Raw genomic sequence first — 17515 nt, 5'->3', positions numbered from 1 at the left:
TAACTTTTTTTTCTTCACAATTCTGGAGCAATGTGTTGGTTTAATAAAAAATATTTGATTTAATTTAATTAATATTTGCACTCAGGTTACAGGTTTATATTAATATATCACTATTATTATAATAATATTTTAGTGTGTATATACATTCATTTTTCTATTTTGTAATTCAACTTCCAGCCACTAGATGGCAGCAGTCATCCTTCGCCGCTCAATGCACAATTAAATCCCGATGCCTCGGGACGAGAGGATACATTCGACACAGGATCAGTTATTAGACGTCATATTTAACGTCCGTTTAATTTTTAATTCAAATGGTTGTTCCAAGTGTGTATAAAGCTAAAATAATTACATTTTTCATGTACAATTAATAGTTAGAGTGATGCAATTAAACGTCATTATGTCCTCCGCAGCTAAAGAAACGATTCAATCCTGCGCGATCCCCAGCGATGACTGAGGACGAGAGGATGGAGTCATGTGGTCTGTAAATACTACAACACCAGAGTCAAGTACACAACAATACTACACACACATATATGAACCACACAGTGAAACAGTCGTGAGTCAAAAAGTAACGTTCAGGCTCCACACGAGCAAAACTTTATTAAAAAAAGAAACGTCAACAAAGGCTGAAGAATTTCACTGTTTTCACTTCAGTCGCTTCATATATTAAACTCTTTCTCTGACAATCTCAAACAAAAACTTCTAAAAATATGATATTTAGTCGACGTCGGAGGAAAATAGTTTTGGATATGGATGGTCGGGCTCCAGTGATATTTACATTCCTGTGATTGAACCGACAACTCACCAGAGTCTTCGAAGAGGGAGGAGAGTCTGGAGGACGAGCGTCGACCGAGGCAGGATGAGGTTTGGTTCAAAAACAACACGATTGCACTAAAAACATCTTCTCGTTCCTCGCGGAGAAGAACCTTCAGAACCTTCAGAACTCCTCGTGCACGTTCCGGGCGTAGTCCATGAGCTTGCTGCCCGTGAAGTACTCGCTGTACTTGAGGATCTCGTCCAGCTCCAGGCTGTGGTTCTGGTTCTCGTCGGCCACCGCGATCATCTGCTTGGCCTCGTTCAGGGCGTTGTGTTCGTTCATGGGGTCCATGTACTCCTGAGGGGGGCGAGGTCACATGTTACGCCGACGACTCAAACAGTGACGTTGAGATTACACAAATATAATCGTTAAAAAAAACACCAGAATTAACCACTTTTATGAAAACAAGTTCACAGACTTGGTGTTGGATTGATCACAACTAATGTTAAAACTTCATTTAATTTAGATTCTGAACCTTTTTTTTAAATAAAATAATAATAAAAAATAATATATAATAATAATTGTATTAGATCAATTGGATTTTGTAATTAGTTTTGTTTATGTTTTAATTATTTTTTATTGAATCTAAAAAAAATACATAAACATAGAATAAAAAAATATATTCTTATAAGATAATGGATGTTTTAAATTAAATAGGCATCCTATTGAATATAAATAGGCAATCGACTAAACTGAACTGATAAAATACAATTCTTAAAAAACAATATTTAAATACATTTTTTTTAAAGGTTTTGTCATTTGAAACGTTAAATTCCACCAATAAATGTAACAAAGATTAATTTAAGATAATTTTGAAACAAAAATGCTGATGAAACCGTGTTTAAACACACATTTAAATCTTAATTTTGTGAATGTTTAATATTATAAGGTTCAATATTTGACCTTAACAAAGTAACATTTAAGGAATTTAGGTTTGATTCATTTGGACTCGACTAACAAATGACTTCGGGTTTAAGTTTTAATTTAAAACAATCGTTTTTTATCTTTATTTTTGGTCAACTTTTGACTTTTGAAATTTAAATCCAAAATAAAAATGAGTGGCTGAACTTTTACCATTGAAAGAAAAAGAATGTCACGTATATTTCAAAAGATATGTAAGAAATAAGTGAAGTGTAAATATATTTATAAAATATTTCATTATATTTTAATTGTTAATGTGTTTTTTTCTATGGCATCATGTTGGATATACATATATATACACGTAAGAAAATTCTATAAAAACATGTTTTAAAAATAATAATAAAATAAGAGTCACAAAGAAAAAACATTTGTGTCAGACGTTGATAAACAATAAAGCCTAATGAAGTGAAATAAGAATATCGTGACACATTAAGTTGAACAAGTTCTTCCTGAAGTTTATTTAAGTGTCCGTCTTGTTACCTCCAGCTCACTCATGGTGACGATGCCGTCTCTGTCGGCGTCAATCACTTCCTCGAACTCCTTCTTGCGCTCGCGGACCCAGTCGTCGTCGATGTCCTGCGCCTGCTGGTTCTCCACTGTACCCACGGGCAGGGAGATGAACTCGGACAGCGTCAGCTTGTTGTCGTGGTCCAGGTCTGCAGGAAGACATGGTTACCAACATGTGACGCCCCGAGACACGCCGCTATTATCGCTCGGTGAACTGGTCGAACCCGTCTGTCCACGGTTCTCACTTCACCTCAAGATACAAATCTGGCTCAAACATCCACGTCTGATCATCTTAGGAAGTAAATGTGATTTAATCCTTTATATCAGGGGCTGAAATTTGACATTTTTAAAATTGTATTCAGCAAAAATAAAGGTTTGAATCTTCAATTTTTTTTTGTTTTTAGAGTTCAAGGCTTTTTTCTCCAGAAACGATGTCAGTCGACACAAAAATGTCAAAACACTCCTTCAAAAGTTACAATGAAATAAAATGTTCAAATATGTTCATATTATTTGCTGCAGACATTTAAGACTATTGGAAATAAAGAATTTTAATCAAATATGATGTTTGATCTCAGGGTCAAGGTGACCCGAAAACAAATGTGTTTGTGGCATCACTTGTGTTGTCTTAGGGTCAAGGCCAATAACATCCCTGGCTTCCATAAATACATATGCAGTGGTGGAGGTCGTTCACCTTGACCCTGAGATAAAACAAGGTATACCACAAACACATTTGTTTTGGGCCTTCATGTCTCCTTGACCCTGAGACAAGACAAGGGATACCACAAACAAATTTGTTTCAGGCCTTCGAGTCACCTTGGAAAAAGGTGCTTTTATATCAGAATGTTTAATAAAAACTAAATTATACAAATGGATATTTTTGGATATTAAAGTACCTTGTATCCGATTTATTTTTGTAACTTTGTTTTTTCCCCTTTATATTTAGGGCTCTATTGAATCCTTTATTATTCGTTTTTTTATTGCTTGACAGCCCCTAACAACAGACACTGTAATTGACTACTTCATGTTGGTTTGAGTTTTTAAAATGTCAACATGACAAGATCGAAGGCAGGAGTGATCAAGACTTCAAGAGGAAAAAACTATATTCTGAACATTATTCTGGAATCAAATGAACTTGTGTTAAACATTAATAAATAATAATAATAATAATAATAATAAGAGTAAAAACAGAAAGAGCGCAGACGTACCGAGGTCCCTCACGATCTCCTTCACCATGTACTTCAACATGCCTTTGCTGTGCTCGGGGTGAAGGAAGGACAGGAACTCCTCCTCGTTCAGCAGCTGGTCGGCGGGAGGATTGTCCGCCTGGTACCACCGGTCCTTCAGACTCTCCAGAACCTCCTGAGCTGCAAGGCGTCCTCACGTCAGTCACACGTTCTCGAGGAGATAAAACCTTCTCGTGAAACACTCACTCTCCTCGTCCAGCTTCAGGTCCTCGTTGTTCTTCACCTTCTCCGCCACCTCCTTCTCGTCCAGACCTTTGCTGGCCAGGAACTTGACCTTGTATTCGTCCCACGTCACCAGACCTGCACAGACGATCCATCAGTTTCTGCTCCTGACGTTCATCGGTCGTTAAAGTGAGACCACGGATTCGTGACATATCGTCATGGAGACGGTCAACAGAGAAGGGGGAGCAATTTCCTCAGAAGGATAATGAACAAACACAACATCATATGTTGACTCTTCGCTTGTGGCCTCTATCTATTGAGTTGCAATCAAACCTCTGGCCACTAGGTGGCAGCGGTCATTCACAGGAAAATATAATTTTTATAATTATTTTTATAATCTTTGTGGTTTTCTGATACAGAAAAACTCATTTCTACTCTGCAGCTAAAGGAACCGTGAAATCCAGCGAGATCCTGGCTGTGACTGAGGATGAGAGGATACAGTGGACTGGAAAAACTAGTCAAAAACTAGTACAAGAAAACATTAGCCCAACTATGCCAATAAAATATTCAAAACATTTTATATTAAAAAAAAAGTGGATTAAAAAAGTTATTTTATAACAGTTTTTCAAAATATGACCCCAATATTTAGTCAAATTATTTTTAGATGGATGGAAAAAGGACTAAGAAAAAAGGAAACAACTGATAAACACATAATTAAAGCAGTAAATACAAAAATAGATAAAATAAAAAAACTAAATCTTGAAAATGAAACCAAATAATCCAATAAAATATGTTTAAACCTTTAATAAAATAGAGATTAACAGTTATTTTACATCAGCTTTTCTCAGTATGATCTAAATATTTGATCAGAATACGTTTAGGGCAAAATAACTAAAAAAAGAAGAAGTTTAAGCTGTTAATACAATAAAATACAATAATCGAATATTATTATTAATTATAGTACAATATTAATAATACAATAAAGAAATGAAAAAAAATGGGAGGAAAAACTATATATATAATTAAACCAATTATGCCAATAAAATATGTTGAAACCTTTTAATAAAAATAGATTTAGTTTTAGTTATTTTACATCAGTTTTTTATAAATATGAGTTTAATATTTAGTCAGATTATTTTGAGGGCAAAAGGAGAATTTTTTTTTTTTTAAGCAATAATAATATTAAAAATAAAATAAGTATAATAAAAATACAATAATACAATATTATTATTATTACTATTATAAATAATACAATAAAAAATAAAAAGAGAATTAAAGAGGAAAAAACATATATTGAAAATTAAACGAACTAAGCCAATAAACCTTTTATTTAGATTACACATTGATATAAAAAGTATTATTAAATCAGTTAATTCTAAATAGGATCTTAATATTTGTAGGGGTGAGAAATGTTCCCCACAAAGTTTAAGAAAAAAAGATTTAAATTCCAGAACATAGTATAGCAGCAGTTAATACAATAACAAATACAAAATAAAAGCTTCCACTGAAACACTTTCTACATCATCACGACTCGTGTCTCACCGTCTTTGTCCGGGTCGACGGCTCTGAAGCTGTTCTTGTTCTCCATCATGGCCTCCTGGAAGTGCTCCTCCGTCTTCTCCATGATCCAGCGCTGCATCTCTTTGGCGCTCACGCTCTCGTCCTTGTTGAAGTCCACCCTGCAGCAGAGACACAACCACAGTCACACGCCGTCCACGGACCCCCCTGGACGCCGGTCCCGGCACTCACTTGGTGAAGATCTCGATCAGCTTCTTCCTGTTCCTCCTGGGCTCGGAGTCCTCCTCGAACTCCTCCATGTCCTTCCCCAGGAACACCTCCTTCTGGAAGTCCTTGTTCAGGTGCCCGTCCTGCTCCATCTTGATGCCGTTCAGGTGGTCCGGGGGGAGGATCTCGTTCTCGTCCTTGTTGGCGGCGCTCTTGTCTTTGGCGGCAGACATGTTGGCGGGACGAGCATGAACGTCCTCGCTGTGGAGCAGGAAGTAGAAGAGCATCGACAGGACCAGCAGGTTCCTGCAGCGGAGAGTTCTCCAGAGAGCCATGGTCGCTCTGAGGAGCACAGACAACATTGAATTAATATTTTTATTTACGTCTCGCTTTATCACCACGAAAACTGTTTCTTTCTTTACAGGAGTGGCAATAAAGTAAGTAACTAAGTAATTTATATTTGTAGAGAGCTTATCTAGACCAGGGTCACAAAGCGCTTAAACAATAAAAAATAAAAAAAATAGATAAAATAAAGCTTTTTATGATTCTGATGGTTATAATATGTATTTATACATACAAATGAAAGAAAAGTTAATAAAAAAGGAAGAACAATTACCCTTTAACTTATTATTCAGTTTTTAACAATTTGTCACATCTTTCCACACAAAAAAACGATTTAAATTACAAAATATATAGTAACTCTTAGCAAAACATAGTCTCATATTATCTATAAACCAAATATAATAAAATCTAGTATAATGTATGTGCATTTACTGAGCAGATATCCACATAAATACATCATGTTTAATACAAACTAGCGTTTCCTTTGATCATTGGTATTAAGTTTATATTGAATAAATGGCAGAAATAGTTCAGTATTACTTCAATTCATTATGAAGCAATTTCCTATCTGCGGAGGAGATGTTTTAACAGAAATTAAACCTCAAACTTTTGAATTAAAATTCTATATTTAAGACGAATACACTAAAATAATAATACAATGATGCTTACAAAATAATGTAAATAATAAAACTTGAGCACATCGTATTTTGTTTGAATTCTCATTTTACTTTTAGTTTATAATTGTAATTTTCTTACTAGTGTTTTTATTCTAAATTAATGTTTTATTACGTTTATTATTTGCTGCCAGTGGTTTAGAGACAAAAAAACAGAATAACATTTGAACTGTTCTTTGACGTCATATCAAGTTTCCAGTCGAGCCACGCCCCTTATTGTAATTCCGTAAAATACGTCATCATATAATATTACTTATATCCGTTTAATCTAGTTTAGTTGAAATAGTATTTATTTATGATTCATTTACACTATATGATAAATTAAATTATTTTAGATGTTGCTAAAGTAAAGCCGCGTCATCTCTTCCCAGAACACAACATGCTAAGTGGCTAGCTCAGGTGAGCTAATACGTCATCGTATTAAACGAGTAAAAACGGGTGTTAATGTCACAAATAACGGCATAAAAAACACTCACCCGTGCTAGGATCGGACCTGGATCTTGTTAGACCGGGTGAGTTTGGTGTCGATCAGCGGGTCACTGAGTAAGTTAGCCGCTAACACGTCATGTGAGGGCGTCAAAGAGAGACTTCCGGTCGCGGTTCAGGCAGATAAATCCGGACCACGAGAGTCAAAACCACTTGTAGTGAGTCGAGCTGAGGAGGGTTTGGGTTCGAGTCCGTGCAGCCTGGGATGTGAACCGAGCTCACGGTTAGCAGACGTTTAGCATTAAAGGTCTCGAGAAAAGCATGCCATAGATCCGGTATTCCCTTTCACAATAAAGCAACCGATAAACTAAATTTTATTTTTAAAGCGAGTATAAAACAAATAAATATCCCACAATCCAACCATAATTAACGGTTTAAACCCTGAAGTATAAATAATAATCAGTTTACGTTTAATAAATTGTATTGTCTGCTGAAAAAACACTTTAGATGTTCAACTTTCTGGCTTGTTCTGGGTGAGTTCATCTAGCTTGACCACAGAGTTTATCCGCTCCAAGGCGGAAGTGCCAACAGATACAGGAAGCGCAGCGACACCTGACGTGACGTCACTACAGGGCGTGTGTGCGTCACTTTGCTGGTTCTGCCAGAAAGCATCATTAAATCGGTTCATAATTTCCATTTAATTTTTTTAAATAATTGTTTGTCGATTAATTATGAATTTACTGCGTTGAAACTAATTCTGGATATAAATATAACTTTAAACTGTCTCAATGTATCCTTCTAGGCGTGAATTTAAACGTATTACTTTGTTTTTTCCGTCCTTTTAGAATTAATAATGTTAGTTATTTAATTATATTAAGTTTTGAAGACAATATAGTTCATTTTTAAAAGTTTGACCTCACGATGGCGCTGTTCAACTGCGTAAACTCCAACACTAAGCGTAAATGGAATAAAAAACTGGATGTTTCTGTAACAGTAAACTGCAAATTTCTTTAATTATTGTAGATTATTTTTTAAATTAACCATAACATATCTTTATTAATGTATTATTTCGTCAGGTAAGTACAATATTTTAAACGTTAGATACAATTTTTGTTTTACAAATACTGGCATTTTAATGTAATTAATCAAATTCTTCCCTGTGTTGATTGTTTAGAAATAACTTTAAAACCATTATTAATAATGTATTGCTGAACTTTAAATGCTCTTCTTCATCATTAATAGAATTAAAGACCAAATATATACTGAAATTGTTATTCTGACTGCAACAATATTGGATTTCAGTTTTATTCAGAGAGAAAATCTAAAATAAACTAGAATAAATTTAAAGGAAAGTTAAAACTAAAATTTGTTCAGTAAATCTGATAGTGAAAAACTAAACTAAAATAATTGAATCATAAAAAGCAAGCCTGGCATCAGTTTAACTAGTTTTCCTAAATTAATCTGACACCTCTGGTCAGTAAACTTTTATGTGTGTAATCTCACGCGTGTTTGCTTACATAGCCGATGTCCCCCATAAACACAAGTGAGAGACGCACATTCTTGGGCCCTGAATATTGGACGATGGCGGTGAGAAAGCGCAGCAGCTCAGTGCCAGGTCGTGTAAAAACCCTCCGACTTAAATCCTCTCGTCGCTCGTAAATAGCTTTAATACACCCGAGGCGCCAAATCATTTGACCTGTGTCGGCCCGCCGGCCGGAGTCTTTCTGGCTGAGTGGGTTCCCCCCTCGCTCCCTCTTGCCCCCTGTCAGTCCAGGTAACAGTCAAGACCCTATTAGTGACACCCGGGCGACGCTGTGCCCCCTTCTGTGACATTTGTGTTTGTAATCAGCCTCCAAGGTTCTGGTGGACTCAGCTCATTATCTCGGGCCTGCTCCTGCTCCTGCCCTGAGAGTCCTGAACCGGCTCAGAGTCCAGTTCAAAGGAAAGTACAAGACAAAAAAAAAAAAAAAACATTTTAAAAGTAACAAAAAATAGACGTTCATTAATAAAATTAAAATGAAGATGTTGTTAAAGCAAAGTTTTCATGAGCTTAGAATATACTAATGAAAGGAATAGATGGATGGATGAACTTTATTGATCCTATCGAGGTCTACACTACTGGACCCAAGTGTGTCGTTTCTTTTTCAATTATCGCTTCCATCGCGCCTGTTTCCGCACAGAGGAAATGATATATGTTGCCAACTAGTGGCCGGAAGTTTTAATTGCAGCACACAAATGAATAAACGCCAGAAATATTTGGGTGTTAAATGTATTATAAAACATCGAATGATTGTATTTTATACACTCACTATTGAAGTATAAACCATAAAATAACTCGGAATTAAAAAAATATATAATATATATATATATATTATATATTGATACAGTGCTATGTAATATCGATACAGTATTGGGAATAAAAATATTGCAATATATCATTATATCAATATTTTTTAACACATCATTTGTTTGAAAATGTTAAAAAAAAGGCTTCTTTCTTCAGTTTGATATTCTCTATTTTTTGTTCTATTTTCTTTAGCGTTAAACTATATATTTTTAAATAACTGAACTCTTAGTTTCTCCATTTAATTTTCATTGAGGAAATTGAATCAATTTGATTGAGTTTGAATTAGTTCAAACATTATGGAATAAAAACGTTTTTACACAGACCTTTTTTTGCAATAATTCAAAAATATTTTTTCCTAAATTAAATATGTTTAATTTGTAGCATTCTTTATATTGTGTAAAATAAAATTCCTTCATTTTATATTTTTGAAATAATTCGATTTCTCACTGATATACTTCTAAACAAGCAGCTAGACCTCAATCTCCAAATGCAGATATGGAGCCAGGGCCCTCAGTCATCAAGCTCCTCTCCGTGTTCAAGAGTATTCCTACGACTCCGTGACAAAGACTAACTTCATCTCATCCTCATGAGAACCTCTCGTCCAAACCGTCTGCAGACAAGACGGAGGGAACAAACAATCACCATTAGTCGGACACTGACAGAGTATTTCCTCGCGCTGAAACAGCTGCTGACAAGATCCCCACTCTGCAGGATCGTAACCCCGGTTCTCAGATAAGGACGACCCAAAATCTTCGGGCCCGATCCGCAGCCATTATCACATCTGTATAATTCCATGTTTGCGGGCGATGACCTCACTTTTACTGCGGCTCAAATATGATCGAACGGTGGAATAATGACGCAGTGTGTTGACTTACAGGAACACATTCATACTTTGGCAGCTCCGGGTGAAGTCGGAGACATTTCACTCGGGTGACTCAGAGAGACGGTGCAGCTCCAGCGTCCAGCATGAGGTGACATGTTGCAGGATAACGCAAGACGTAATGAGGGCTTTGCGAGATCTGCGGAGCGATGCTGAAACTTGTTAGCGCGCAAACACCCGCTGGCTTCCACAAACTAACCGATCCAGACGCCGGTTATCAAGACTGGAAACGTTTCACCAACTTACGCCGGGTCCTGGTGCCGGGAAAGGACACCTTAGAATACGTAACACGAGTTTCACATTTGCCGATACGTATCGCGATACATGGTCAACGCTACGATGTATCGTGATACTGTACTGTAACAAGGATATATGTGTAGTATTGTCGAGTACTTGACTCTGGTGTTGCAGTATTTACAGACCACATGACTCTTGACGAAGTCGTAACTGCTTTAATTAGTTTTCAAACCAAAATATGTCCAAACATCAGCTTTAAAAGCTGCTGGAGTCACTGTATCCTCTCGTCCTCAGTCAATACCAGGATCTCAAACTATTTTATTGTTAATTAAGCTGCAGAGGATGTTATGACATCTTGTAAACACTAGGGGTGTGTATCGCGATACAAGGTCAAAGATACGATGTATCGTGATACTGTAGTAACAAGTATATATGTGTAGTATTTTCAAGTACTTGATTCTGGTGATGCAGAATTTACAGACCACATGACTCTTGACGAAGTCGTAACTGCTTTTGTTTGTTTTGACTACTGTATCCTCTCATCCTCAGTCATTACCGGGATCTTGCAGGATTTCGTTGTTCCTTGAGGAAGTTTAATCGCAACACAAAACCATGAATATTTGGATTTAAACGGTTAATTGTAATAGTAAATTGATACAGTATCGTGTAAACAAACATCGCAAAATTGAAGTGTTGATATTTTCTTACTGTCCTTCCATGTAGTATTGATTTTGCTGCCATTTCTGCTCTTAATTGACAAACAATCTATCCTGGGTTATGGTTAGTCTTACCTTTAAAAAGCACATAAAGAACTCTTGTATCCTTATGTGCATTAATGAGCACTTGAAAAATTCTGCCCTCTAGCTCAGCTCTTTTCTCGTAGTACACTGAATAAACAGCCCTGGTCCTCCTGAGTCATTCTCAGCTGTAGAAACATTTCAATTCGTCTGGACAACAGCTGACGGCGTTTATTCCCCACATGCTTTATTTCCAGCACTCAACGGTGGAGGCGTATCAATGTGTCTTTGTCAGGAGTTTGTTTTTCCCTCGACAGCTGTTCAGGACGTCGACCATCAGGACGTCCCGAGGTGAGTGACGGCTCCAGGCGAAGAGAAAATAACATTTTCAAGCACCTGCAGGAAGATGATGGTGCAAAATTCTACACGTGTAGTCGAGGCTTGTGACCGAGTCATGTAACGGTTTACACGCAGATGCACTGTGTAACCACTAGAGGGTTCCATCTCCATTTTAAACACCTCCTCATCCCATTACAGCAAAGCTCTTCCAGTAGTTATCATCCAAAAACATATTCTTGCAGACCCTTCTCAGATAGGTACTAACTATAGCCAATACAACAGATTCTTAATCTGACAGTACTTTAATTTACTGACTATAATGTGCACTTAAAATGCTCAAAATATCGATGAAGCGTCTTATAAGATGTTTATAGTAATTAAGGTTTTAATTGAACCAACTTTATGGGGTAACACAAAAAAATGTAAAAATATTGGTAAACTACTTACACGCCTTACACGTCACAGTAACATTACTCAACACGGCTCCATTGTATTACTCTGGGAGTCACCAAAGTATTACTTTTAAAATGACTTTAGTATTACTCTGTGAGTCACCTTAGTATTACTCGGCTAGTCACTATAGTACTACTCTGTGTGTCACCATAGTATTACTCGGCTAGTCACTATAGTATTACTCTGTGAGTCACCATAGTATTACTCCTCTAGTCAATATAGTATTACTCTGTGAGTCACCATGGTATTACTCGGCTAGTCACTATAGTATTACTCTGTGAGTCACCATAGTATTACTCCGCTAGTCACTATAGTATTACTCTGTGAGTCACCATAGTATTACTCCGCTAGTCACTATAGTATTACTCTGTGAATCACCATAGTATTACTCCTCTAGTCAATATAGTATTACTCTGTGAGTCACCATAGTATTACTCCGCTAGTCACTATAGTATTACTCTGTGTGTCACCATAGTATTACTCCGCTAGTCACTATAGTATTACTCTGTGTGTCACCATAGTATTACTCTGTGAGTCACCATAGTATTACTCTGTGTGTCAACTAAACTGTATAAGTAAAATAAACACTGAATAAAATTGTGGATAAAGTCGTGCATCACATGACCGAACACTTACGCTTCATTGGTCGACAGTAGTCACTTGCATGAAGACATTGTTGAGAAATTAAAAAAGTGCAGAAAATAAAAACGTGTAAACGTTCATTGATTTTTCCAAACGTTTATGATTCGACGTAGTTACACGTGCAGACGTTGACACCGACTCTGAGGTAGCGAGGGATGGACGGAGGGGGAGAAAGTGTTGGGAGGAGAGCGACCGGTCTCAGACAGACTGTCTGGCTGCGCCCAGATCTCCAGCACTCATATGATTCAGGGGGTCAGAGGTTATCCCGGCTGATGAATATCCGAGCCTCCACAAAAGAAAAGGGAGTTGTTTTCACTCCTCGCCTCTGGAAAGTTTTGTTTCAGGAATCCCGGTTGCCAGCACGAGACTGTAAACCTGTCGGCCGGCGGAAGAGTTACGCTCCCAAATATTAACTTCTTTATCCTCCTGCCAAAACACAGGAGGAGCTCCGTGACGAGGGGTTCGTCTCAGTGTTTTGATCCCTGGGATGTGGAAGATTACAGGTTGTGGACTGTGTGAAAGTACACGGAGGGTTTAAGCCTTTTCTCTCTCTTCTCCGACTCCCCATCACTCCATCACCGGGGCCTCTCTCTCGTCCCTAGACCATGACTTCCAGACCTTATCTGGTGAACCCCTCAGACCGGACTACGCCCCTCTCCTGTCGCGCGACCCGACCGTGGCCCTCGTCTCCGTCCTCGGCTGCGATGCTGGGAGCAGATAGCGAGCTATAGTTGCTATAATTAGCATCAATTAAAGGTCTTATCACGGAGCGACGGAGCCAGGTACCTCCGCGGACCCTCATGACATGTTTGCACAAACACAGCTTTTGAGACGGGAAATCACGCCGCATTAACATGCCGGGCATTGTTTCCGGGGCCCGTGAGATCCACATCTACGGGAGGCTGTTCCACTCGTCTGCGGGTTTGTCTTCGTGTAGCATTAGTTTCTTATCACTTGATCCTGAAAAACAAAAACCTTTTTATTTAGTAACGATCATGATTGGCCAATCGAACCTGCCGTCCATCCACTGAGGCACACACACTTTATTTATGGTGCCAACAAAACTGTAGACTGTTTATTCATTTTAATGTAGTATTAAAGCTCAGTTATCGTCTTCATCTTCGTCCAAAAATAAACCTCCATTCTGCTCATCTGTAACGTCCATCTTGTATCGAAGCTTCGACATTAGAAATTGTGCAAAAGAAAAGTATTTTTTTAAGGTAGTTTGTAGCAGAAGCTAAGGGGCTAACATGCTACACAGACAGGAAACAGTCCGGGTACATCCGGGCGAGAGTTCTCAGTGTAGACCAGGGGTCTCCAAACGGGTCCTCAAAGGGCCAGGGTGGTGCATGTTTTTATTCCATGGTGTAGACAGTAGACACTAGTATTGATTGATATTTCGACTAGTTATCTCAAGTTTAAGTAAGACTGTAGAAAAGAAAAAAGCAGATCCCGGCAATGAGTGAATCACTGTGTGATATAATAACAATTCAAACTACCTTTAAAAAAGGCAGAAACCTAGATCAAAACCAGACCAGTGCCGTGACCATCTGGGGAGTGAGGGAGGATACGGTGAGAGAAAAGAGGAGAGTATAAGAGTCTTAAGCGTATGTTGCTAAAAGTCAAAAGTGATCGACGGCTGCGATGGCTTCGCTGGGCGGCAAAGCCCTCCAGGAGTTGTCCGGGGTCACCGTCAGGGAGAAGGTTGTCGAGAGGGATGACGACTGTTGTGCAATGTTGAGTCTGCACATTTGAAAATTAAACTACAGGGGCCTCTCTCTTCAAGATCTTATCTTGGCTGGGCGGCAAAGTACTATAGGAGTTGCTCAGGTCCCCGTTACTGAGATGGTTGGTTACCCTGCAGTGAACATGCTTGAAAGACCGTCATAATGAGAGTTTCTCTATACGATATAAAGTACACAACTTAACTATCGTGATGCATTCATAACTCTACGAATCAAGACCGTCTTCCCTGGACCGTGACTTCCAGAACTTATTTTGGCTGGGCGGCAAAGCACTAGTAGTCGTACAGGTCCCTGTTACTGAGAAGGTTTTTTAGCGAGAACCTCATGTGCGATGTTCAGTTTTGCAAATTAAAAAATGATCGATAAGTGAAAATTAAACGGTTACTTCAGATAACGTTTAAGTTACCCTACATAACCCCCGGTTTCTCACAGAAGCTCCTGAAAGGCGTCTTTAGTCTACCTGGTCGATTGTCTCTAATCATGACCAAGACATTCCAGTGCTGCTTATGGTTCCTCCAGCGACTCAGAGTCTCAGAACCATTAACACGATACCAATCTCACCAGTGGCTCCGGGGTCGGGGGCCTCCAACCGGGCAACCTGTCCAAACACCCCCTCCTCACACGCCCCCCCCCCAGAGAGAGGTGGGCATCAGCACTAACCATCCGTGCCAACGACAGATCCCTGTCAGACGCGGCGTCATTACGGGGAATGGCATTCTGGGAAGATAGCGTGTCATTAGGACCCGTGTCCCAGGAGGACGCCGGGGTCTCGGCGTGGCTCCGTGGTCCCAAAATAACTCTTGTAATTGCGGCGTGACCCGCTGAGTGACGGCAGAGACACAGTTTTTTTCGGGGGCCACATGACAGCGGGACCGTCTCCCGACAGGTAAATTGCCGCGAATGCTTTCGCTCGACCTTTGTTTTGAAAGCAGACACCGCCGAAAGTGTGAAAGTGTCGACAACATTCCTGTCGATGAAAAAAACTCCTTTTTTTTTCTCACCCGAGGAAGCAGAACCCACGGCAACCGGGGGTTTGTTTCGGCGCATCCGGGGGGAGTCACAGGGTTCTGAACCGCTGGGCTTTGTTTGCGGCAACTCGGGCCCCGGGGGGGGAAACATGCGAGGCTGGCGGGGTAACATATACGAGAGCCTGGCATCCCCGCGAGAGAGACTCGCCGTCTGTGCCGCTCCGCAGGAAGCCATGTTTGGAAGTGCTGACGAACGCAGACGGAAGACAGAAAGCTGAGCGTCGCTGCCAAACATGTTCCAACTATGGTCACCTCTGGCCAGTGTGTGCTTTATTGTTTGTTGTGGAGCCGCTTGATGAACGTTTACGACTTCGTGTGCAGCTCTGTTTATTGTGGAAGTGTTTCCGATGTAGAAACTTTTTAATGGAAATGTTGGGTTTTTTTAAGCTTTAAATTAGATTATTTTGAATAATGGAATTGAATAATTTCTCAATTGAAAGGCGTTAATATCTTTTGTTGAATATGTATTAAAATGTTAAGTATAGCGTTTTAAATTGAATTTTAAAGGCTTTTATTTTTACAAATTAAAAAATCTTCCATTTAGAAAATCGTTTTAATATATAAATTATTTCTAAATATTTATAATAAAAGATATTTTAAGATTTCAATATAGAAATAATTCAATTCTACTATGCAATAAAAACAGTTTTTATCTTTAAAATTATTAACTGTTCAATTAAACTATTTAAAAAATAATTCAATGTATGAATGTTGAATATATTCCTTGTAAATAAATCTTAATTTTTTTCAAAATTAATGATTTTTCTTTATACTTAATAATATATATTTTTTTTAAGTTTACACATAGTTTTATCATCTAATTCCAATAATTCAAAAATATTTTTTCTAAATTCTATATTTTTTAATCAGTAGCCTTTTAAATTCAAAATGTAATATAGTGGCAGCAGAAAAATATTGAATTAAAAAAGCTGCAAATTGAACAATAATGAATTTATAAATTTATTTTTTAATTATTGGAATAATAACATCAAACTCTATGTGTAAAAAAAACCCAAACCCTGTTAATTTACAATTTAAAAAAAATCAATATTAACCAACCTTTCAATATATATATAATTTAATTAAATTAATCAAAAAAATGTAAATGTTTAAGAAACCATTATTCAATAATCCAAATATTTCAAGGAAATATTCTGATGACACTTATATACTTTAATACAATGAAAAAAAATGTGAAAACGATATTCAAATATTATTAATTTCTTAGTTTTGACTGAAAATATGCTAAGCTAATGTGTAAATATATGGTTAAATGCATAAAAGTTCATAAAACCTGATTTTTGTTGTATTAAGGACATATTTCCGCGTCTATCCATCGACACAGCGACTCAATAAGCAGCAACGATTGAAGGTTCGTCGTCGCGTCAATAAACGAGGCTGTTATTCGATGTTAAAAGCAGCTTTTACGCCACCATTGCCAACAGCGTTTAGACCCGTGTGGTTTTCACTTAGTGTCTGTTTGTCTACACGCAAAGACAGTTTGCTCAAAGCCACTAAGTCAGTGGCTAAGGTGGAGCGATCTCATAATGAAGGCCTCATTAAAGACTGTGTTGGTTTACGGCAGACAGACGACCCACAATGGGGCCATTCATGACGCCTTCGCTCCTCGCGGGGGGAAGAAGAAGAAGAAGAAGAAGAAGGAAAAAAAAAAGAAGAAAAAGCAGTCGCTCTTAGCGCTCGGGCAGATGTAATTGCAATCACTCAGCTTGTCTGATGCTGATAATGGGGCGATGGGAAATTCCTGTCAAGAGTCGCGGTTTCGCAACCACTTTGGCAGCCGCCGCCGCCGCCGCCGCGTTCCACTGCGAGGCAGCGAATGCGTCGCGGCACGTTTGGCATAGCTGTCATTAAACACCGTTTTGACGGGAAGAGAAAACACCGAAGTGCGCGTCGCTCTCGGAGCAAAGTATGTGGAACGTCCGTCATCGAGTCTTAGGGGGAAAAATGACGGACGGGGCGGTGGAAATAAAAAAAAAACAAAAAAAAAACAGCGTCTCGGGCGTCACTTCCCCGTCTCGGAGTCGTCCGCACAAGCGATGATTTGTATCAATAAAAAAAGCTGGTGTTTGCTCAGAGAGTAGCACGTGGGCGCGAAGGCTCTCGCGGTCGTGGGTTCTTGGGCACCGTGGGTGACACTTGGCATCCCGGCGAGGCCTCCATGAGGAGCCTCTGTTGTGAGGCATTCATGCTAACAAGCTACATTTTTACCGCCTGGATGAGCAGCCGTGCCAGATAGTCTGAGACCTTCGCTCTGGACCACCCAGGTGA

The 17515-nt window shown here is 38.6% G+C and overlaps 1 protein-coding gene across 1 annotated transcript; it reads right to left on the bottom strand.

The window, feature by feature from the left end:
• Window positions 1–569: 569 nt before the first annotated feature.
• Window positions 570–7125, bottom strand: sdf4 (stromal cell derived factor 4). Its single transcript, XM_087781951.1, has 7 exons — window positions 6869–7125; window positions 5401–5718; window positions 5194–5330; window positions 3676–3789; window positions 3451–3609; window positions 2219–2394; window positions 570–1114 (listed from the first exon to the last, which is right to left on the bottom strand). The coding sequence occupies exons 2-7, from the start codon at window positions 5709–5711 to the stop codon at window positions 938–940; spliced, it is 1074 nt and encodes a 357-aa protein (XP_087638077.1). The 5' UTR covers window positions 5712–5718; window positions 6869–7125; the 3' UTR covers window positions 570–937.
• Between the last annotated feature and the right edge of the window lie 10390 nt (window positions 7126–17515).

The sequence above is a fragment of the Callionymus lyra genome, chromosome 19 (assembly GCF_982586985.1).
Source record: "Callionymus lyra chromosome 19, fCalLyr1.hap1.1, whole genome shotgun sequence".
NCBI lineage: Eukaryota > Metazoa > Chordata > Actinopteri > Syngnathiformes > Callionymidae > Callionymus > Callionymus lyra.
Note: the sequence above shows the minus strand (reverse complement) of the source record. Positions and strands in the feature narration are given on the sequence as shown.